This window comes from Podarcis filfolensis, assembly GCF_964270895.1.
Source record: "Podarcis filfolensis genome assembly, chromosome: 1".
Taxonomy (NCBI): Eukaryota; Metazoa; Chordata; class Lepidosauria; order Squamata; family Lacertidae; genus Podarcis; species Podarcis filfolensis.
Genome location: NC_139604.1, coordinates 46,273,576 through 46,296,100, shown reverse-complemented (window position 1 = coordinate 46,296,100; position 22,525 = coordinate 46,273,576). Strand labels below are relative to the sequence as shown.

Sequence of the window (22,525 nt, the reverse complement as noted above, 5' to 3'; positions counted from 1 at the left end):
CAGAATTAGAGTGATTGACCTTGCCAATTATTAAAGAAGTTGTAAGAAGCTGGTATTTTCCCTGTAGATGCATTAAATTAAAATTAGATCTCAATGGCTTGTGAGCAAATAATGTTTTTCCAAAACATCTGGTTTAAAGGTTGCATTTAACCCTGTGAATTATGGGAAGTTTTAGCCACTTGCCAAATCAGCAAGACAGGTTTTCTACCTCCTGCCCTTGCCTGGATATTTCCTGGCAGTTACTGTAGTATAGATAGCACTGGGTTCGATGGACCAAGAGTCTTCCTCAGCATAAGAAAGCATCATAGAGGTATTGATTCAAATTTCATTTCCCTCACCCCAAACCTCAAAAAATGGCCTTAGACCAACTGCAGTCTCTCAGCCATCCGGCATATGGGCTCAAAACACTCCGCTTATATTATGAAACATGTTTTCTATTTGGTATGGACAAAGGTCCTGAAATATGAATATTCTACAACAATTATGAACAAAGGCAAGCCTATCTAGGGTGCAGAAACAGGAATAAAAGCCAGCCTGTTTAGACTGAAAGAAGCTTGTCTCCTCTTCTGAAGTTAAGAACTGTCACATGGAGCCATTAAATGTTTTGAACCTAAGCTGGTGTAAAATGGCATAACCCTGTCCAAGCCAAGGAGACTGTGTCAATTTATGCCAGGCAGTGAGTTGGGCCTAATTCATCTGGAGCGAGCATCCTGTTTCCACAATAACATACATACACAAAAAACCCCTTTAAAAACCACCACTGCTGTAACAAATGGCGATTTCTGAAGTGCAACTCTCAAAAGTATGTCAAGCCTCTTTTTAAATCAATGGGCTACATTTACACACAAATGCGGACTGTCTATGCAAGCTTTTTAATTTGGCCAGACTGGGAATAAGTAACTTTAAGTTAACAAGTTAATCTTGTTGACCAAAAAAAAGTTTAGCTGCGGGGAGGAAGTTTGCTTGTATTTTAGAGGTGGCTAAGGGAGCTAAGACAGTAAAGTGAAATATTAACAAGACTTGGCACAGAGTCGCTCAGGACGTCTTAGAGAAAGTCTTCCTCTGCCAGCGCACAGCTGGATTTGCAGAGTGCAGAGGAAAAGGCAGAAATGGCTGAGGAGGAAAGCGGCGCAAAAGGAGGAAAAGAGAAGCAAAGAGGTCAGTGGCTATTTGATGCTTCCCCACCCCTAGTCCTTCTAAAGTAAAGTGACTCTGCCCATCATTCAGAGCTTCTTGTACACTTTGGGGGGTACAGATGGCGCTTCAGTGTGAAGAAGCTTGCTCACAGACTCTGAAAGACTGAGCAGTTACACTGCTGCTGAAATGCCCTTTTCTGCACCGCTACTAAAGGCACAGGAGCCCTGTCCTCGTTCGCTACCCTAGTAGAGTTGCCCTCTTCTACTCTAAGCCATGTCTAGGAGAGTTGCCTTTTTCCACTAGAACTTCTCTGTCTGCAAAGGATCAGAGCTCCTACAGGTACAATGAAGTACATATGTGGAGAATCTTGGTGGAATGAATGAGGGCCAGTCACTTCACTGGGATTTCCTATGTTGCATATTGGTCATTTACCATGTAGACTGCTGGCCAGGGATGGTGTCTAGTGCTCAGTGTTCCTCAGGTCTTTTCTTGACTCTGCCGCTTGTTCGATAATTGTCCTTTGGCAGGGCCCTTATCAAAGGTTTGGTGGTGGAGGATCCTAAGGGATGAGAAAGAGCAAAGCTGAAAGAAACCTAAATTTATTTTAAGTTAGTAGATGCATGGAGTGATGTTAATAAATTTCTGTTCTATTCATCGAAAATATTTTCATTATGTTGCTGTTCAGTAAAACCCTCCAGGGCAGCTCACAGCAGAGTAATGAAACGAAACGGAAAGATGAAAAAAATAAATTGAAGGAACTCAATTGAATAGATAGAACAGTAAAAAAATTGAATTAATATAATATGCAAAACATATGGCACTCTCAGTCTCCTTTCCGAGTTCTCCAACACTTACTATCAACAGCCAGTGATGTGGGGCAAGGAACGCACCCCATGATAACGCCATGACATGGGTAAGTTAGTCTAAAAATTTATCAGCAGAGCTTGACCACAATAGTTCAGGCATTGGTAACACCAGAATTGTCTTCCCTTGTCCTTGACCTGGAAACAGTAATTACTGCAGGATGCTAAAACACAATTGCTAACAGGAGTGAGACCCTGTCAGCATATAACACCTGAGCTCAGAGGTTAGCAGTGGCTGCCTACTTGCTATAGGACCAAGTTCAAGGTGTTACTACAGTGGTACCTTGGTTGTCGAACAGCTTTGCTCCTGAACAAAACGGCTCCTGAACGCTGCAAACCTGGAAATGAGTGTTCTGGTTTGCAAACATTTTTCAAAAGCTGTACATCCAATGTGGCTTCCGATTGAGTGCAGGAAGCTCCTGCAGCCAATCGGAAGCCGTGCCTTGGTTTTCAAACCTTTTCGGGAGTTGAACGGACTCCCGGAACAGATGAAATTCAAGAACCAAGGTACCACTGTATTCATATATAAAGCCCTTCACAGTTTGGGATTACCATATCCAGTACAATTGTACCTTGGATCCCGAATGCCTTGTGAGTCAAGCGTTTTGGCTCCCAAACACCGCAAATCCGAAAGTGGGTGTTCCAGTTTGTGAACGTTCTTTTGAATGTCCACCATGGCTTCCGTGGCTTCCAATTAAGCCACGCCTTGGTTTCTGAACATTTTGGAAGTCGAATGGACTTCTGGAACAGATTCCGTTCGACTTCCAAGGTACCACTGTATATTCTCACTCCACTGCTTCAATCTGTGGCAGTGGCACAGTTATGGGTGCCATACAATGCCCATTTTGAACTTGTTTTTAAATGCTTTAAATCAACAATTTAAATTTTTTATTTCATTTTGTGATACACTAGTTAGAGGGGTTTTAGTTTTTTGTTGTTTGTTTTTTTTACAGTCAAGGGGCATATAAACATTGCTAATGAAATAAATAAATTAAAGTTACAGGAGACACCAAGGAGAACTCGAAAAGAGCATGTGTCTTTGTTGCAGAATCGTGTCGAGGATAAGTATAGTTCCAACCTGTGAAAGGTTCAGCTGGTCCTTTTCCGTTTTAAACTAATTGTGAATTGCATTTTCAAAACTTTGAAGACTGCTGCTTTCATTGTAAAATATCAATCAGCTGGTGGAGATATTGTAGAAGGGCCTTTCCCCTCAGGCAACTGATGGAGCCCTTTCACATCCCTCTCCTCTGACACTCATCAAGGTGCACCGCAAAGCATCCTTGCCATTACGGAGAATGCAAGGCCATTTTAGAAGTTACAATGCTTTGGGATGTTCCAGCACCCCAAAGTCCACTCCAGAACTAACCCCCCCCCCAATTCATGTGTTCTGTAAATTTTCATGGTGAATCACTGCGTGTTTTCTGGCACAGTAAAATTTTTTTATTCATCATATGATGCCATAGCGTACATTATTATGCTGACATTACTGCTCCCACATGACATCTCTGACCATTAACTACTATGGCAACAAATTGCCTATACTTGGCCTGCTCTTTAAGTTTTGCAAAGGCTCATTCTCCCAACAAACAGAAATGTGCCAGGCTATCTGTTTAGCAAAAGAAACTGGATGCTGGATGTTAAGTCCTTATGTAACAAAATAAAAATCAATATGGGGGGAAAAACAGCTGTGCAGGAAAAAAGGGGGGAATAGAAAATCCTCCTTTCTCATGTGGGACAGGACAAAAGAGAACAGTCTGAACCACATGTGGAATAGGAATCAGGGATTTGCCAAGTATAATGCAGCAATTAAGGATAAGAATAAAAACATCAGTGTGGAAAGGGTGGGCAATCAAAAAGAAAAATATATACATTGTATGTTAAATAAATTTGTTATTATTTTTTTTTTAAAAAAAAACCTAATAAAAATTAATAATGAAAAAAAGGAAGCATCCCTAATGTCATGGCCCTTCCTTTCCTGGGCTCCAGGTCAGCAAATAATATATCTTGCATACTGCAGTGTGGTGTAGTGGTTAAGAGTGGTAGACTCATAATCTGGGGAACCGAGTTCGCGTCTCCGATCCTCCACATGCAGCTGCTGGGTGACCTAGGGCTAGTCACACTTCTCTGAAGTCTCTCAGCCCCACTTACCTCACAGAGTGTTTGTTGTGGGGGAGGAAGGGAAAGGAAATTGTTAGCCGCTTTGAGACACCTTTGGGTAGTGATAAAGCGGGATATCAAATCCAAACTCTTCTTCTTCTTCTTCTTCTTCTTCTTGGGCCTAGCAAGGAACAGGCCACTATATATTAAGGAGATGTGTGCATAGCCCTCACGTTCTTAGTAATGATGGAGTACCTTGCAATGCACGCAGCAATAGTTGCAAGTGGCTGGAGGCTGGTGGGAGAGACAGAAAGGACTCAGTATTCCTTGTGGGGAAGCACTTCCACAAGTGCAGATTTATGAGTGTGGAGCAATGCATGAGGAAGCGATAGATCTTGCCCATTATTCAAACATTATAATGTGCAATTCTACACATAATCTGCACAGAAGTAAGCCCCAGTGAGTTCAGTGGGAATTTCTCCTAGGTAAATATGTACAGGATTGCAGCAGACTTAATTTCTTAAAGAATTTCAATAAAATGTAATGTGGATAAGATACAAACAGAATTAAATACATTCCTAACCATGTCTACACAGAAGCACCTCCTACTGAATTCAGCGGGGTTATTCCCAGGTAATGGGGTTAGTATTGCAGCGTTAACATATTAAGCACTCTTCCTAGGGTTTTATTACCCCCCCAGTGCAAAATAAATGGGTTTTTACCATCCACATTCTGTCCTCTGGTTCTTGCTAAGCAATAAACATTAAGATCACTTCTCAGGGACTCTGTAAAAACAACACAAAAATCAGCACAGTAGGTTTAATCTGACAGACAGCCTTGGAAAGAGTTTCAGAAAAAGAATAAATTGGTGAGGCTTTTGCGGTGTAGAAAGATGACAGCCTAAAGGTAAAGCAGGGTGGGACATCAGATTGGTGCTGCTGAGGTCATTTGTTAATTAATGGTGCCTCACTTCAGATCTTACTCATAGCTAGCTAATGAGAGAAGCGAACACCAATGCATATACTTAAGCAATAATCCACAAAACCCCATCCTTGCACTTCCTCTAAATGGGAGCAACACTATATGTTATGCTTAACACACAGGGCTGCCTCTAAAAATGTAGCCCAATGTTGAGTTATTCCATCTCAACGCCATGCTCATTTAGGCACGTCTTCTCCTGTTGGGTGATATTATCACAGGGGTGGCAACTTGAATAAAATATTGGGAGGGGCCCAGGTAAGCCCCACACTGCTTAACTGATCACAAGATGTGGCATGCAGACACCGTTTGAATACCAATGCCCATCATCTTTGGTGGGAGGCCGAAGGAGTAGGCTCCTATATATGATAACATTTGGCGTTTCCCCACTGATGCCAGCAGGAGCCAAATATGGAGTGATGGCGGAAAAGTTCACATCCCAACCACCTTGCAATGCATGTTGCAAGTATGGCTAAAAATTACATGGGAGAAGAGGGAGAACTAGACAAGCAGCTGCCATTTTTAGCAGCAGCCTTGCGTCAGATATGAACAGAAGAAGCTGCCTTATACTGATTCAGACCACTGGTCCACCAAGCTCAGTATTGCCCTCACAGACTAGTAGCAGCTCTCTAGCGTTTCAGACTGGGGACATCCCCAGCTCTGCCTGCAGATGATGAGGATTGAATCTGTGTTCTGCATGCAGAGCAGATGCTCTTTCACTGAGCTACAGCTGTCCCCCCAATGCATTGCTCTGTCCAGAGACAGGGGCAGTGTGAATTGCCTTTTTAGTACGAATGATGTTGCTTTTTGCTGTTGGACGTGAAGCAGCCGGTAAAGAACTTGCAGGAGGGCCAGGGATAAGGCCTTTGCCCTCCCAGGTCATCTTGTGGCTATAGACATGCCCTTTAGCAAGTCGCTGAGCACTTGTATGACAGACAGACAGCAGCAGCAGCAGCAGCAAAAATGACAGAGATTTTTGCCAAGACTTGAACAGCAGAAAAAATAATAGGGGTGTGTGTTCCTATAAAGTTGTTCACCTTAAAATGCGAAGCAGTGAACAGCAGCAAGGAAAGAAGGGTCCTACATTACAATAACAAAACAAGGAGCAGATAAAACATAGGAGCCCTGGCCGTGGGTGTCCCTGAAGGGAGCGATGCAGTGGAAATAATGTTTGCTGTTTCGGTATTGATTGCAGAGGTAGCATGCAATTTGATCTTGGGGCTGATAAGAAATGAGAGACTGTGAACTTCAGGTTGTAATTTGGTTCTGGTATGGTTTGTGCTTGTAATAGAACAGGGGAGGGGGAACTTTTGGCCCTCCAGATGCTGCTGGACTACAACTCCCATCATTCCTGACCAGTGGTTCTGCTGGTTTGGGTTGATGGAAGTGGGAGTCCAGCAGCTAGGGGCGTCTGGGGGCCCTCCAAAATTTCAAGGCGTGGGGGCCTGGCCCCCTCAAAATCCCATGGTGGCCATGCGTGTACACTGTGAGGTATGTTGACATCATTCACACAAGCCGTGCAGCGTGCGTATGACACATCAGCACACTACACAGCATGCGCGAGTGACATCAGCATGTTGCACGGCCAAGGCCCTCTCAGTCATGGGGCCAAGCGGGCACACTTGCCAGCGACATCTGGAGACTCACAACTTAGCCTAAGTAGGACAACTGGAAAGATAGATTTATATCCCAGTCCTCCTTTGCCCAGGCAGTAGAATCTCCTGTACACATGCAGCTGCAGAAACTTTGATCACGGTCAGGATAGACTCTCGTGTGCAGCCTAGAAAGAAGTGATCCTGCTTCAGGCAGCACCATGAGCAGAGGCAGTTTTAGGGTAGCACAACTGGTGCAGCTGCCACAACAGTGCTGTAGCATGGAGCCCAAGAGGCGGTGTGGGGCCAAATGTTGCTGTTGCACAGGGTACTGCTGAAACTTGAGAGCCCAAAGTCTGCCACTGCGATAAAAAGAGGAACTGATGCCTGAATGGTACAGCAAGATTTTTAAAAGCCCTAGGGGTAGGGAACCTTATTCAGCCCAAGAGCCACATTTCCTCATGGATGATCTTTCAAGGGTTACTTACCAGTGGCAGGCAGAGCCCAAGGCAAAAGTGAGTGGAGCAATGGCTGTGACTCTTTTCCTTTTGTCCTGCATGTTCTCACAGTGGGAGATGAGGAGATATAAATTGATGGGTTTTTATTTTTACAATATGAGCAAAAACCGGGCAGAGGCCAATATGGACAAATAAATCTGGAGGGAGTGGATTTTGAGGAGCTGGGCATCTTACACACTTTTAATTATACACAGTAGTTCTAAGCTTCCTGTTCTCCCCCACCTCTTTGTTCAAAAATGGTAAATCCTTTGTGAGGTACTAGGGTTGCTAGCTAATCTCCTCCTGTGGAGCAGGGTAAGCCATAAACAACCCTGCAGGGTTACATACAAGCCCTGCCCTTATCTCTGCAGAGGGGTGCATGAGGAATCCATTTATTACCTATACTAGTAGCCTACGGTGGCTGCACAGATAAGAGACTATTAAAAAGAGGGTCAATCAAAAGAAATGTGAGGAGCTCTTCGCAGTTATTTATTTTATGTATGCATTTATTTATTGCTCTTATATCTTGCTCTTCCTGCGGCAAGCTTATTGGGGAGCATTTTATTAGTGAGATATCAGAGTCTTTTAAAGCCAAGCAGCGCCTAAATAGCAAATGAGCAGCAGAAATCTAAGTGTAAGCCACACAGAGCTCATTTGCTCTGAGCTCTCAATGCATCATTTTGCTTCAGCCAGCTAGTTTCAAATAGGCGGGGATGCCTGTGGTTCCTGCAGAATAAGCCTGCTATTATAGCAGAGATGGCCCAAAGCCACAAACCTTGCCACTAATTATGAGTTTCAACATTTGGAATAGGGATTATCATTCAGTATGCATTTCGCTTGACTCAACACAAGGGTTACTCAGAGTACCTGAAGTGTGCTCAGAGCAAACGGCACACAGCCCTGCCTGCAGGTGCTGAGGACAGCCCTGTGACCGTTGTGATTTAGTGACAGTTTCACCAGCCCAGTTTAACTTTGCTCTTCTCCTTCCTCATGAAGCTGTCCTCCTGCCTCAGCCTGGCAGAGAGAAAAATGTGCACAATCAGGGTTAACTTAAATCTGAACTAAACTCCACTCATTTGGAAGTCTTCCCAACCAACTCACCACGACAGCAGAGAGTTGTGTGAGGCAAACTGGGGAGGGAAAAAAGAAAAGCATAGGATGGACCTCTCAGGGAGAAAAGAATCTAAGGAGACTCTGTTCACTTTTATTTCTGCAGGAGATAATCCTTCAGAAGGAGTTTGCCCTCCTGAGAGAAAGTCCCCGGTAAGTATTTGATCTGACTTGGTTGGGGTGTGGTGGAAGGGTTGTCGTGGAGGGTTGTTTTTATTTTGGGGCGAGTTTATTTTGCTGTTTCTTTCAACTTCCCTGGAACAACTCTCGAGAGCTTGCTGCTCTTGCCTTCCCCTGTTGTGCTTTGGCCTCAGACAGACAAGCACCATTTCTTGCCTAGGGTTGGTATTAGCATTAGAGATTCGAAATGAAATTCTTTCTTGCTAACCTGATTAATGTACTAGAAAGGCAGCTCAGACAACAGAGGAACAAACCCGAGCCAATGGCTTCTTTGGGAATTACCACTTCTTGGAATGCATTTCCCAGGCAAAAACAACACTCTTTTGAAGGAAGCAAGAATGATATACATAGAGGGGGAGGTGAGCCTGCAGCTTTGCTTGCTGGATTTCAAAAGTGGAGGCAGCTTCCAATTCAGCAGCAATATTTTGATATGGGTTAGTTCTATTGTCAGAATTTCCACTAGATTTTTTCTTCTTCTTTCCCCTCTCTGAGGATAAGTGCTCCTGAGCCTTTCTAGCTTATTCAAAAGCACACATTTTATTCTCCAGACTGTATTTGTAGAGAGCTAGTTTAAAGATTGCTGCGAAAGGAATAGATATGCAATGGTGAATTAAGGAAGAAATTAAGGTAGATGTGCAGTCAAGTACTGGAGTAGGAAGTACATAACCTTCAAAGAACAAGATTGTGCTATGTATATTTGTAAAAGTCAAAAGGCTAATGAAGAGGAACATACATGATGATACAGATGGAGAGGGGAAACCTTGCTGGTTTTTAGTAAAACAAGGGGTGGCTTGGTGAGTGCTTATGTGTTGGAATGTCCTCTCAATCCATTAAATAAATTAATAGTGTTAATAAAAACAAGGAGTCATGGGGAGAGGGTCTAAATGGGTCACTCAGCAGCATGACTAGTGATAATCTGGAAAAGTGTTCTGATTGAGGTTTTGATCAGATTAATTTCTTCCACTGTATACAGTTTTGTCATTTGTGCAGATTCAAGGATGGATACAGGAACGCATTAGCATTGACACCTGTGCAAATTCATAAGTTAATGCTGTAATTACCTTAAGGAATGAGCCAACATAATTTTGTGTTGTTCCCCTTATTGTCAATATCCACTGGAAGAAACTATGGGCTAAAAACTAGTCAAAGTGCAAGTAGATAAATAGGTACCACTCCGGTGGGAAGGTAAACGGCATTTCTGTGTACTGCTCTGGTTTGCCAGAAGTGGCTTAGTCATGCTGGCCACGTGACCCGGAAGCTGTCTGCGGACAAACACCGGCTCCCGCGGCCTATAGAGCGAGATAAGTGCACAACCCCAGAGTTGTCCATGACTGGACCTTCTGGTCAGGGGTACCTTTACCTTTACCTTTAATGGTTTAAATCTTTTTATTAAACCCTGCTCTCACACACAAGCACAAAACTGGTGTTTGGATCTAGATTATGTGATCATACTCCACCCCCCTGTAAGTATTATAGGGAAGCAAGCTCACAACATTCCACCATGCCCATCAGGCATACCTGTTCCAGTGAATATAGTGTCTGAAAAGGTCACATCTGTTCAAAATGCAATGTGTGTAGGCCTGAAAAACATTCAAGTTCCCTCATACATTCTGGGAATTGACCAAATTGCTTGTTCTCACACATACAGGTTGGTTTATGTTTATTTGTGTTTACTCTATTCAAACATTATGTGACATTCGGATGCCTGACAAGACAGGTTTACCAAATAGACAAGGTGGGAAGGAGTGATATGCAGGATTGAAAGCAGTGGTGGAAGAAGTTTAGCAAGGCCACATAAATCTCCTCAGAACTTGGGAGGCAATTGGTGCAGATTAATAAACAGAGAAAATCAAAGGTTCCAGAATAAAGTGTTCTGGGTTAATAAAAGTTATTTTCAAATATTAGAACCAGGGCTTCTAGACCTCTATTTCGTCTACTAACACAAATAAACCTGGGCTGCTAGTAGAAGGAAACTTCAAGGGGGAAAGTGATGGGCAAGGGAAGGTTTAAGCACCCTCTTCCTGCCTATCACTTCTCTGCTGCAAGTTGCACCCGCCCAGAACTTCTTTGCAAGAAGCAATTGTGTCTAGGTTTGGAGGCACTGGAGGTGGAATAGGTAGATCTGCCCTCAGCTGAAATGTAAACACACACTTGGTTAGGAGCAACTTACTTAGCTTTTCAGTTCTATTCTCATTAATGAGATGTAGGGATCGGAGAGAAATTTGATTCAGTTCACATTTAAAGGTGAGCTTGCCTAATCCGTACTTTCTGAAACCATGCACAGTACCAAAATACAGCCATCTTGCAAAATTCGTCTTTCTCTGAATTCTGCAATGCAGTTATCCCAGTAAGGACTTTTATTTATTCATTTATTTAAATAACCAACTGATATGGAAAGCTGAATTTAAGATTGGAAAACTGGGAAACTGAAATGGACAGATTCACCCATCCCTAACGAGATGTGTCTCAATCCTCTTTAAATTCCACAGTGATCCTGATTTATGTCCTTTCTGGTTCACATCATACATTAACTTAGAAGGAGAAGGGTTTCCCTCTTCTTCTGGCATTGATGTGTGTTGCTCTGCTAAGATGCATGAAATGATGCTAGGTAGATGCTATTTTTACTTTGAAAGAAAATAATTGCTCATTGGATAATGACAGATGTTTGAATGAATCCAAACAGAGTACAAAATAGGGGTTAGTACTCAGGAGCATCCTTGGCATGCCTAATGTACTAATCCTCATTTTGAATTTATCCAGGTTTTTGACAGCATGATGACACTCACCTGATTAGTGAACACTCCTGATCGGAGAGCAAAAATTCCCCTTAACAGACGTTCCAGTGAACATGTGCTGGATGGAGCAGGATTGCTGCTGCAGACTCAGCATTTTTTGAGCATGTATAGAGAATCCCTCCATGTAGAACTGTATGTGTGTAGGGCTTTTTCTGTGTGTTCAACAGCTTCTGATTTCCAAGGAGTTCATGCAGGAACTCACTGCACATATTCACATGAATGCTTGTTGGTTGGGATAGAGCCTGCTGAGGAAGTGCAAGTTTAATTCTTTTGTTCATATCTGCGGTGCCTAAATATAAATTTCAAATTTCTAAATTTGGGCCTTCAAATTCACCTAACCAGCTAGTTGCTGTCAGAACCATGTCACCAGCACTGCATAGGCTGTTTATTTTCCCCACTATCAGATGGGTTTATGTTTCTCCATAGGCTATGCTGTCTCTTTTATGTCCTGAGATAACACCACAAAATGATGCAACAGCACTCTGGGGAAAATGCCAGCTAACATTGTTTCCTTGTTTTACAGCGAAGCCTCACAAAGTTGAGGACAAAGTGAGGGCTTGGCTCTGAATGCAATATGAGTGTCACGTTGCTTCCAGTCACATAGTAATCCTTTCGTGTGTGATGTCTGGAGACCTGTGTCTTACTGACACTGGCATTATCATTTTCTTCCCCCTTTTTGTTTATTTTTCTGTTGATGACATAAACTACTGGATAGATCTCATTACAAACTACTGGATAGGTGGAACCCAAGCATGCTGGGATTTGCTTCATGGTTAGAATTAATCACTAAATGGAACAAATGGAACTTTCTAGAAAAGCAGTTGACATCTGCCCTGATCACTTCTGATCCACAAAAATTCTTCCTCCTCTTTTCTTTCTTTCTTTACTTTTTTTTTGCCAACAGCTGTTTTCCCTTACATAAGCTGTCCCTTGGACCAGGTGGTCATGTAATTATTCGTTTCGTTTCATTTATGGATCACTTCCCTTAAAACATCCCAAAGCAATTTAACAGTGAAAAATATCAAAAATATAAAAACAGCAATAAGAACAATTTCAAGTCCAAGGCAGATATGGACAGGGATTTTTTTTAAAAAAATCCACACTTAAAGGGCTTGTTGGTGAAGGAAGGTCTTCCAGGTGTGCTGAAAAGGTAATGGATAAGGTATGTCTGATATGTGATTGGCGTTCCAAGGGTAGGTGCTGCCTCGTGAAAGGCCTGGTTCTCCATCATATGGAAGAGGACTCCTGATGAGAAGGTGTCTGCAGGAGGCCCTTTCCTGTAGAGTGCGGTGACTGGGAATACAAGGGATGAGTTTGAAGAAAACCATGAACACACATTTGTGGTTCCTGTTTATCTAACTTGCAAAGCCACAATTATGCCTGCTATAGCTAGAAAATTTATACAGAGGGAGAAATATATATTTCAAACGTATTCACCTCCATTTGACATTCGTTCACTGTGCTGATTGTCAGCCTTTGGGCAAGGCTTTATTTATTATAAGCTCTGTATTTCCTTCGAATCCCTTCTCTGGGGACATCTGCCAATTCAGCATTGAATTATAGGTTTGTACATTTGATTCTGGGATTCTGTGTGCTGTGCGTCATTATGTCAACTGTACATATGACCGAAGGACAAGTTTTGTATGACACTACCTTTTTTCTGGTTTGCTTCTTTAGAAAGTATGTGGTACCAATTACCCTCTCAGCATCGCCTTCATTGTGGTGAATGAGTTTTGCGAGCGCTTCTCCTACTATGGCATGAAAGGTGTGTGTTATATCTTTCATCATTTCTCCACAGCTTCTCAGAGAATAGTTTGGCTCTCTTTGCAATTTGTTTTGCCTTTAGGATGATAAAAGGGGGGCTGTGGGTGGGAGCAGAGAATTAATAGTAGGAATTATCTGAAAAGATTCCTTGCCTTCAGATCTTAAATTGCCTCAGATACCTCAGCTGTCTCTGATACGTGTACACACTAACAGGATAGACTGAAAGGTTATAAACATGGTGCCAGAGGCTGCTTCCAGGTGGGTGGCTCCTAGTACTGCCGAATAATTGCACTTCTGCTGTAAGCTACAAGTGAAGTTGCACTTGACTTTCCACATTATTGGGAGTTCTAAACTTTTTCTGTGTCTGCATGCTGCTGTGTTCTGTACACAAGTGCTCATGACATAACTGCTGTGGGTGAGGCTAACTGAAGCTCAGCACACATCCACTTAAACCCTTGCAGCAGCCATTTTGTATGGCCCCATTTTTTAAACTTTGTCTTTTAATAAGCTCTAAAATTCTTTCTTGCCTTTGTTAATGAATGAAAGGTATAGTGCTATAACACTATAATGCTGATTTGTTTGTTTTTTTAAAAAAACTATTTTAGGAATACATGCATACAAAAAAAATCCCCTCTCGACTACGTAAAATGGGAGCCATGTACATTTTGCTAAAATTGCTTCGGTCAGAAAGAGCATTATATAACAAATTTGGTGTTACAGTGCTGTAACTCTCATTCATTTTTTTAAGTGCCATAATACTACATTTTAAACAAAAGGTTTAAAAAATAACCTTTCTGATCACTGCTATTTTAGCGACATGTCAAACATAGGTTACTGGTAGGAGTTTCAACGCTTTTAAATAACATTAATACACACACAGAGAGAGAGAGAGAGAGAGAGAGGGAATCAAATCCCCATACTTTTAAAAATATAGAATACTAATGCTAATCTACACCTGTGGAGATTGCATCACTCTTCTGTTCTTCTGAAAAATGTCTGACTTTCTGCCTTCTGAGAAAAGGTGGGAAGAGCCACAGGAGCAATAAAGGATGAAAGCATTGTGTGGATGTCTCATGAAAAGTGTGCAAATGAAGCATCAATTCCACATCAAGCATCCATTGTGACAGCCCACTTGCGCAACTGCTCGTCCACTAGTAGAAGCCATATTCCTAAGCCATAGTGCAATAGCCAAATTCAACGAGTGTTTTGTGCTTGAATAAAAAGTTTCATAACCCCCAACTGAATGTTATTATTATACTTGGTGACAGTTAAGCTTATGCATTACTATTTGTGCTACTACTCGGACATCAACTCTCAAACTGCTTGCACTAAAGTTATGTTGGATCTCGCCCCCTGCTATGGAAGCTCTCTCCTGTCTCTTCCCTTTGGGGACAGTAATATGGAAGCAGAACTGGAAGCTGGTCAGCAAGGGCTACAATCTCTGGAGAATGACCAGGAGCATATAGGGGAGAGAAAGGAAGAGTGACAGGAAAGGTCTATTGGTCTGACATCCAGGATTGCTTGCTTTTCCTCTATTGGAGGCTGTATGCTTGTATCAGTGGGATGATAGCTAGAGACTGAGAAAGGGCAATTTGCTCATCACTGTGTTTTCATGGTAGTGAAAGCTGAGCCTCCTTGGGTTTCTTTTGGTCATTGTTGGCATCGGCCTGCCTCAGGAGACAATGGAAAAGTTGCGCCTTCAGGGGTAAAGTCAAACTGTTGGAGAGTTGCAGAGCCTGCTATGGCTGTAGAGTTTTCATGGTAGTGAAAGCTGACCCTCATTGGATTTCTTTCTGTCACACCACTGGTAAAAGCACAGAGCCTCTTTCAGGAAAAGAAAATGGCAATTATTGTCACACTCTGGGGCTCACACATTGTTTATAAAACTCATTGCTTTTGTCTTTGTTTTTATCCCTCAGCCGTTCTGACTTTGTATTTCCTCTACTTCCTTCACTGGGATGAGAATACATCCACCTCCGTCTACCATGCCTTCTCAAGTCTGTGTTACTTTACACCTGTCATTGGTGCCCTCATGGCTGACTCTTGGCTGGGAAAATACAAGTAAGGATAAAATATATTACATCTTCAAGTGGAAGATGGGAGAGGAATTTTCCAGCTTACATTTTAATGCAACCTTGTTTAATGCAAATTTGTGAAATTTGTGGTTCTCTGAATTTTGCAATGCTGTTCACCAACCAAATGATGTGTACAAAAATGGGTATGTTAAGGAAATGTGTGCATAACAATGTGCATATTAGTGAAAATAACATACAAAAATGTTTCATATATTAGCGGAAATATGCTTGCCAAAATGTGTATATTAGGCAAAATTGCATACAAATGGGTGGATATTAGGAGAACTCTGATTACTTTTCAACAGGAATGAAATTTATAACAAAAGCAAAAATAGATTCAGAAATGTGGAGAACTGAATTTACGTTTGGAGAAGTAAGAAACCTGATAGAAACCAAAATTCACAAATTTGTCCATCTGTACTTCAGGTACATAAATGATGGCCGATGCGCCCCCCCCCTGGTTAATTAATGGAGCAAATGGGGCATTTTCTAGCTGATTAATAGTACTATTTTTAGAAACTTTTGATATACGTTATCACAGATTGCCCCCTTTGTTTGCCATTGAATTTTAGCGTGCCTTATTAACTTGCCTATGCAATGAGATTTTTGTTTGCACATTGATTGGTCTTTGCACAATTATATCCTGGTTTAAGAAATCTCCCCCTTGTCCAGCTCATATCTAGATAGACTGCAAGAAAAGTGCTTAAAGCAGTGGAATGCAACTGAGGCAGCTTTACCTGCAGCAATTGCATGTTGATTGCCGTCTTAAAAGACAAAGTCCAGCAACTGGAGAAACGTGTAGCTACGCTCCAAAGAATTAGAGAGCTGGAGCTCTTCTTGGAAGCAACAGAGCACACCGTCTCCACCAAGGAGGAGACAGGGGACTCCCCTGAGAAGGAGGCTAGTTCACCAACACAGGAGCCAGATATATGGAGAAACGTGACTCAAAGAAGTAGGAGGCCCAGGGTTCGCTCTGATTGTTTAGAAATACACAATCGCTTTGAGGTCCTCTCCCCTAGCATGGAAGATGAAGAGCAGACTCCATTTGAGGATCTCTCCCTCATTACAGTCGATCAGGTATATGAAGACGAGGAGCAAAGTCAGTCCTCAGGGAATGTGCAGGCGACCTTGGAACGGACAGCTCACGGAAGAACCCCGACCAGACCTAAGAGGAGGCGTGTAGTGGTGATAGGGGATTCCCTACTGAGGGGAACAGAAGCAGTGATCTGTGGGCCTGACAAGATGTCTCGGGAAGTGTGCTGTCTCCCCGGGGCTAAGATTCAAGATGTAACTAAACGACTGCAAGGAATCATAAAACCCACTGACAAATACCCCTTCCTCTTGGTTCATGTGGGAACCAATGACACTGCAAGCAATAGCCTCCAGAAGATCAAAAGAGATTACGAGGCTCTGGGCAGGAAATTGAAGCAATTAAATGCACAAATTGTCATCTCATCTGTCCTCCCAGTTGAACGACGTGGCCCAGGGAGAGAGGGAAAAATAGTGGAAGTGAACAACTGGCTTCGCAAATGGTGTAAACAGGAACGGTTTGGATTCTTAGATCACAGACTGCAGTTTCTTGAAGATGGACTTCTGGCAAGCGATGGGCTGCACCTCACAATGGTTGGGAGGAAAGTTTTTGCAAAAAATCTCAGAAACCTCATCAGGAGGGCTTTAAACTGACTAATGTGGGGGAGGGAGACAGTGCTCCTGAAGGTAGGAGTCTATCAGTTGATGAAGATGATCATCCAAATGTCATAGACCGAATGGAGCAAACAGCACACAGACCTAGTGGTGGGAGGAAAAAAGCCTTAAATAAGAGACACGGGGGAATGATTAATGGACTTCAATGTCTGTACACTAAGGCGCAAAGCATGGGAAATAAACAAGATGAGCTTGAGCTCTTGGTACAGCAAACTAAATATGACATAATAGGCATCACTGAAACCTGGTGGGATAAGTCCCACGATTGGAATGTAATAATGGAGGGATACAATCTATTTCAGAGGAACAGACCAGACAAGAAAGGAGGAGGAGTGGCGTTATATGTCAGGGATGTGTATACCTGTGAAGAGATCCAAGATTTAGAACCTCAAAGCCAAAGTGAGAGCATTTGGGTCAAAATTAAGGGAGAGAAGAAGAAGAAGAAGAAGAAGAAGAAGAAGAGGAGTTTGGATTTGATATCCCGCCTTTCACTCCCTTTAAGGAGTCTCAAAGCGGCTAACATTCTCCTTTCCCTTCCTTCCCCACAACAAACACTCTGTGAGGTGAGTGGGGCTGAGAGACTTCAAAGAAGCGTGACTGGCCCAAGGTCACCCAGCAGCTGCATGTGGAGGAGCGGAGACGCGAACCCGGTTCCCCAGATTATGAGACTACCGCTCTTAACCACTACACCACACTGGCTCTCCTCATTGTGACCTCATTGTGGGAGTTTACTATAGATCCCCAAGCCAAACGGAGGAAATAGATGATGCCTTCCTGGAACAGATGGCCAAGCATGCAAAAGGAAGGGAGATAGTAGTAATGGGGGACTTCAATTACCCGGATATTTGTTGGATGTCAAACTCAGCCAAGAGCATAAGGTCAAACAGATTCCTCACTGGCCTTGCAGACAACTTCATTGTACAGAAAGTGGGAGAAGCAACAAGAGGAACAGCCATTTTAGATCTGGTCCTAACCAATGTTGATGACCTGGTTAGTGGGGTAGAAGTGGAAGGATCATTAGGCGTGAGTGATCATGCTCTTCTGAAGTTTACTATACAGCGGAAAGGAGCAGCCAAGCATACTAGGACACAATTTCTCGACTTTAAGAAAGCCGACTTCATAAAACTTAGGGAAGTGCCGGGTGAGATCCCATGGACAGTAATACTAAAAGGAAAGGGAGTTCATGATGGCTGGGAGTTTGTTAAGAGGGAGATAGTAAAAGCACAACTTCAGGCAATACCAATGAGACGGAAACATGGAAGGTGCCTAAAGAAGCCAGGGTGGCTATCTAAAGAACTTTTAACCGAGTTAAGATTTAAAAAGGATGTGTACAAAGAATGGAAAAGGGGGGAAACCACAAAGAGGAATTCAAACAAATAGCCAGCATGTGTAGACACAAAGTCAGAAAAGCTAAAGCACAGAATGAACTCAGGCTTGCTAGAGAGGTTAAAAGCAACAAAAAAGGCTTTTATGGGTATGTTCGTAGCAAAAGGAAGAACAAAGAAACAGTGGGGTCACTCAGAGGAGAAGATGGTGAAATGCAAACAGGAGACACAGAAAGGGCTGAACTCCTCAATGCCTTCTTTGCCTCAGTCTTCTCCGATAAAGAAAACAATGCCCAACCTGAAGAATTTGGAGCAAATGATTCAGCAGAGGAAACACAGCCCAGAATAACTAAGGTGATAGTACAACAATATTTGGCTAGTCTAGATGTATTCAAGTCTCCAGGGCCAGATGAACTGCATCCAAGAGTATTAAAAGAACTGGCAGATGTGATCTCAGAACCACTGGCAGTCATCTTTGAGAATTCCTGGAGAACAGGCGAAGTCCCGGCAGACTGGAGGAGGGCAAATGTTGTCCCTATTTTCAAAAAGGGGAAAAGAGAGGACCCAAATAATTACCGCCCAGTCAGTCTGACATCAATACCAGGGAAGATTCTGGAGCAGATCATTAAGCAAACAGTCTGTGAACACCTAGAAAGGAATGCTGTGATCACCAATAGTCAGCATGGATTTCTGAAAAATAAGTCATGTCAGACTAACCTGATCTCGTTTTTTGACAGAATTACAAGCCTGGTAGATGAAGGGAACGCAGTGGATGTAGCCTACCTTGATTTCAGCAAGGCATTTGACAAGGTGCCCCATGATATTCTTGTAAAGAAGCTGGTAAAATGCGGTCTTGACTATGCTACCACTCAGTGGATTTGTAACTGGCTGACCGACCGAACCCAAAGGGTGCTCATCAATGGTTCCTCTTCATCCTGGAGAAGAGTGACTAGTGGGGTGCCACAGGGTTCTGTCTTGGGCCCGGTCTTATTCAACATCTTTATCAACAACTTGGATGATGGACTCAAGGGCATCCTGATCAAATTTGCAGATGACACCAAACTGGGAGGGGTGGCTAACACCCCAGAGGACAGGATCACACTTCAAAATGACCTTGACAGATTAGAGAACTGGGCCAAAACAAACAAGATGAATTTTATCAGGGAGAAATGTAAAGTATTGCACTTGGGCAAAAAAAATGAGAGGCACAAATACGAGATGGGTGACACCTGGCTTGAGAGCAGTACATGCGAAAAGGATCTAGGAGTCTTGGTTGACCACAAACTTGACATGAGCCAACAGTGTGACGCGGCAGCTAAAAAAACCAATGCACTTCTGGGCTGCATCAATAGGAGTATAGCATCTAGATCAAGGGAAGTAATAGTGCCACTGTATTCTGCTCTGGTCAGACCTCACCTGGAGTACTGTGTCCAGTTCTGGGCACCACAGTTCAAGAGGGACACTGACAAACTGGAACGTGTCCAGAGGAGGGCAACCAAAATGATCAAAGGCCTGGAAACGATGCCTTATGAGGAACGGCTAAGGGAGCTGGGCATGTTTAGCCTGGAGAAGAGGAGGTTAAGGAGTGATATGATAGCCATGTTCAAATATATAAAAGGATGTCACATAGAGGAGGGAGAAAGGCTGTTTTCTGCTGCTCCAGAGAAGCGGACACGGAGCAATGGATCCAAACTACAAGAAAGAAGATTCCACCTAAACATTAGGAAGAACTTCCTGACAGTAAGAGCTGTTCGACAGTGGAATTTGCTGCCAAGGAGTGTGGTGGAGTCTCCTTCTTTGGAGGTCTTTAAGCAGAGGCTTGACAACCATATGTCAGGAGTGCTCTGATGGTGTTCCTGCTTGGCAGGGGGTTGGACTCGATGGCCCTTGTGGTCTCTTCCAACTGCTTTCGCACCATTACATCCTGTTATTGTCCCCCCCCCACTTTGGTTTTATTTTGCTGCTATTTTTAGTCTGTTTTTGTTTATATGGTGGTAATTTATTTGTGTACTTTACCATATTAATTTTTACTATGGACTGTTGTTATGGATGGAATATAAATAATTTGTAAATGAAGAGAATAAAATTGGTCTGCTTGGGTTCTGTGGGCTTGGAAAGTGGAGTTTGGGGACACCATTTGCTGTTCTGTCCCCCAGGCAGAGAGTGTCTTGGGCTGGCCCTTCCACCACAAGTGGTGGGAAACAGAGCAGCTGTGCCTGTCAGTGCGGTTGTCCCAACTTTCTGTTCAGCTGCAGCTTTTTCTCAATGCTTTGAAGCATGATGGAGAAAGAGGAGTTTCAGTTCTGGTAGAGGGAAAAGGGTAACAGAGAAAATCCTTGTGCCTTCCCTATCAGGAAATACAGACACACGTTCTGTTTTCAGATTATAAATCATGCCACTGCCTTGGGCTGATAGCATTTCCTTACTTTTTTCTCTCTTTCTTTCCACAGAACAATCATTTATCTCTCCATTGTTTACGTTATTGGGCACGTGATCAAGTCCGTTGGGGCGATACCAAGTGTGGGAAACCAAATTGTTCATGTGTAAGTAATGAAAAGACGGGTCTGCTATGTTTTGATAACATTATTATTAATTGGCTTGTATTAAGGTATAGATCATTCACGTGCACCTTGCAATAAGTGGTTGTGTGGTTATTTCTGGGCTTTTGTTAATGCTGGCACCGTGTCCTCCATCCCAAATCGTGTCTGGACATCGTAGCCTTGAAAGCTGCTAGCACCTTGTGCTAGGCAATCCACCAGTCTTGCGTCTTGAGGGGCAATGCATCAAGTCTTGTACTGTACTGGCATAGCCTCCGTACATTTCCATGGCGAGGGTGAGCACTGCTTCAAGCAATGAGCCCTTAGAAAGCGCTTTACGCATGAGCTGCAGGCAAACCTCTGTCCCGAGCCACATGCTTCAGAAGCTCATTAACTTCAGCTGTTACTTATTTTTTAGCACTCTAAGGTTTTTCATTTTGTTTAGATCTAAAGCCCAAACCTGGAGTGGGGCGGGGGGGGGGGAGCAAACCACTGTTTTAGAAAGTGTATGTTTGGTTTTCTCAGAGGTGAACGGTATAGGCAGGCAAGGACAGAGTCCATCTTAGAATCCTGCAGAAGTCTTGTAATATGACCATCACAGCTGGTTGTATGGAATGACCTACGGGAACCAGGTAGGGCATTTTCATGCCCACTTCAGCTGCATTTGCCACAGAGGGAGGGAAAGCCGTTGGGGGTGGCAGTGGCTCCCATTCAAACTGGGCGTTTATTTAATGACAATCCTGGGACTTGCAGGGGAGGGAACATTTAACCAGCTGAGGAAGGGTTACCCAGCATGGAAAATGGAGTGTGCCTCTGATCCTGCTTTGAAATTGTGCCAGTTCAGAATGCAGGTGTGGAATCACAAATTCAGATGCTCCCCTCATGTCAAAAGCTCTCTACACATGTAAAGCAAATTCTTCTTACACTGGCTGGCAGCAGTTCTCCAGGCTTCGGGACAGGGAGTTTCCCCAAGCCCTACTTGGAGATGCTGCAGGTTGAACTTTCGCATGCAAGGAAGACCCTTATCCACTGAGCTACAGCCCCTTCTCAGTTATGACACCAGAAAAGAGCATACAGAACATCATGCATAGTTCTTTGCATTCCAGGCTTTTGCTGTTGTTGTTTTTAAAACTGCACTCTTTTGGCCCACAAAGTTCAAGGAGGCTTATAAAGCCACCATGGAACATCCTTATCACATGAAAAAGTATTATGTATTAACAGCAGAGTAAAAAATACACCCGCAACAGCACAAATACAAATGCCATCCAACAGATAACCCCAGTTAATCACTTGGAATGGCTTAACTTTTCAACAGCTTGCCTAAATAAATAAGTTTCTCAAAGCTCCCAAAACCACACTAAAGGAGCGCATTAGCAGACTTCCTTTGGCAGCTCATTCCAGAACTGTATGATGTAATTTTTCTGAATGTTTGAATCAGGCCTTAGGCATCATTCCCACTTCAAGCTAGTGGTGTGCTAGCAATTTTCTTGCCAAATCCCAGGCAAGTGCAGCATGCATATAAATAAAGCAGGGTTTCCCCAAACTTTGGCTGGCTATGACATAGATAATATTTTTTTTCCTGGGCTGAAACTGTTCCCCTGCCATGGCTGAAAATGGGAGGTACATGGGTACTATAATATTGCAATGTTGTTGTTGTTGTTGTTGTTGTTGTTTGTGTGTGTGTGTGTTTAAATACAGTGTTACCAGAATACTTGGGATCAGCTCATAGGAGCAGGACCTGTCTTGTTCAGACCATTGGTTCATCTAGCTCTGTATTAGCTATCTACACTGACTGGGCAGTAGCCCTCAAGGATTTCCAACAGGGAACCTTTTGCAGTCCTGCCTGGAAATTCCAGTGAGTGAAAACAGAA

At 43.1% G+C, this 22,525-nt stretch overlaps 1 protein-coding gene across 3 annotated transcripts in view; it reads left to right on the top strand.

Moving 5' to 3' along the window:
* The first annotated feature begins 823 nt into the window (after positions 1 to 823).
* SLC15A2 (solute carrier family 15 member 2) overlaps positions 824 to 22,525 on the top strand; it is a 77,023-nt gene continuing 55,321 nt past the window's right edge. The window contains exons 1-5 of one of the 3 annotated variants that reach the window (XM_083585096.1): positions 824 to 1,158; positions 8,381 to 8,427; positions 12,927 to 13,014; positions 14,933 to 15,074; positions 20,568 to 20,660. In XM_083585096.1, the coding sequence (XP_083441222.1) occupies positions 1,110 to 1,158; positions 8,381 to 8,427; positions 12,927 to 13,014; positions 14,933 to 15,074; positions 20,568 to 20,660 (419 nt within the window). In that variant the 5' untranslated portion in view covers positions 824 to 1,109. The other 2 variants (XM_083585097.1, XM_083585095.1) reach the window with 2 other exon arrangements.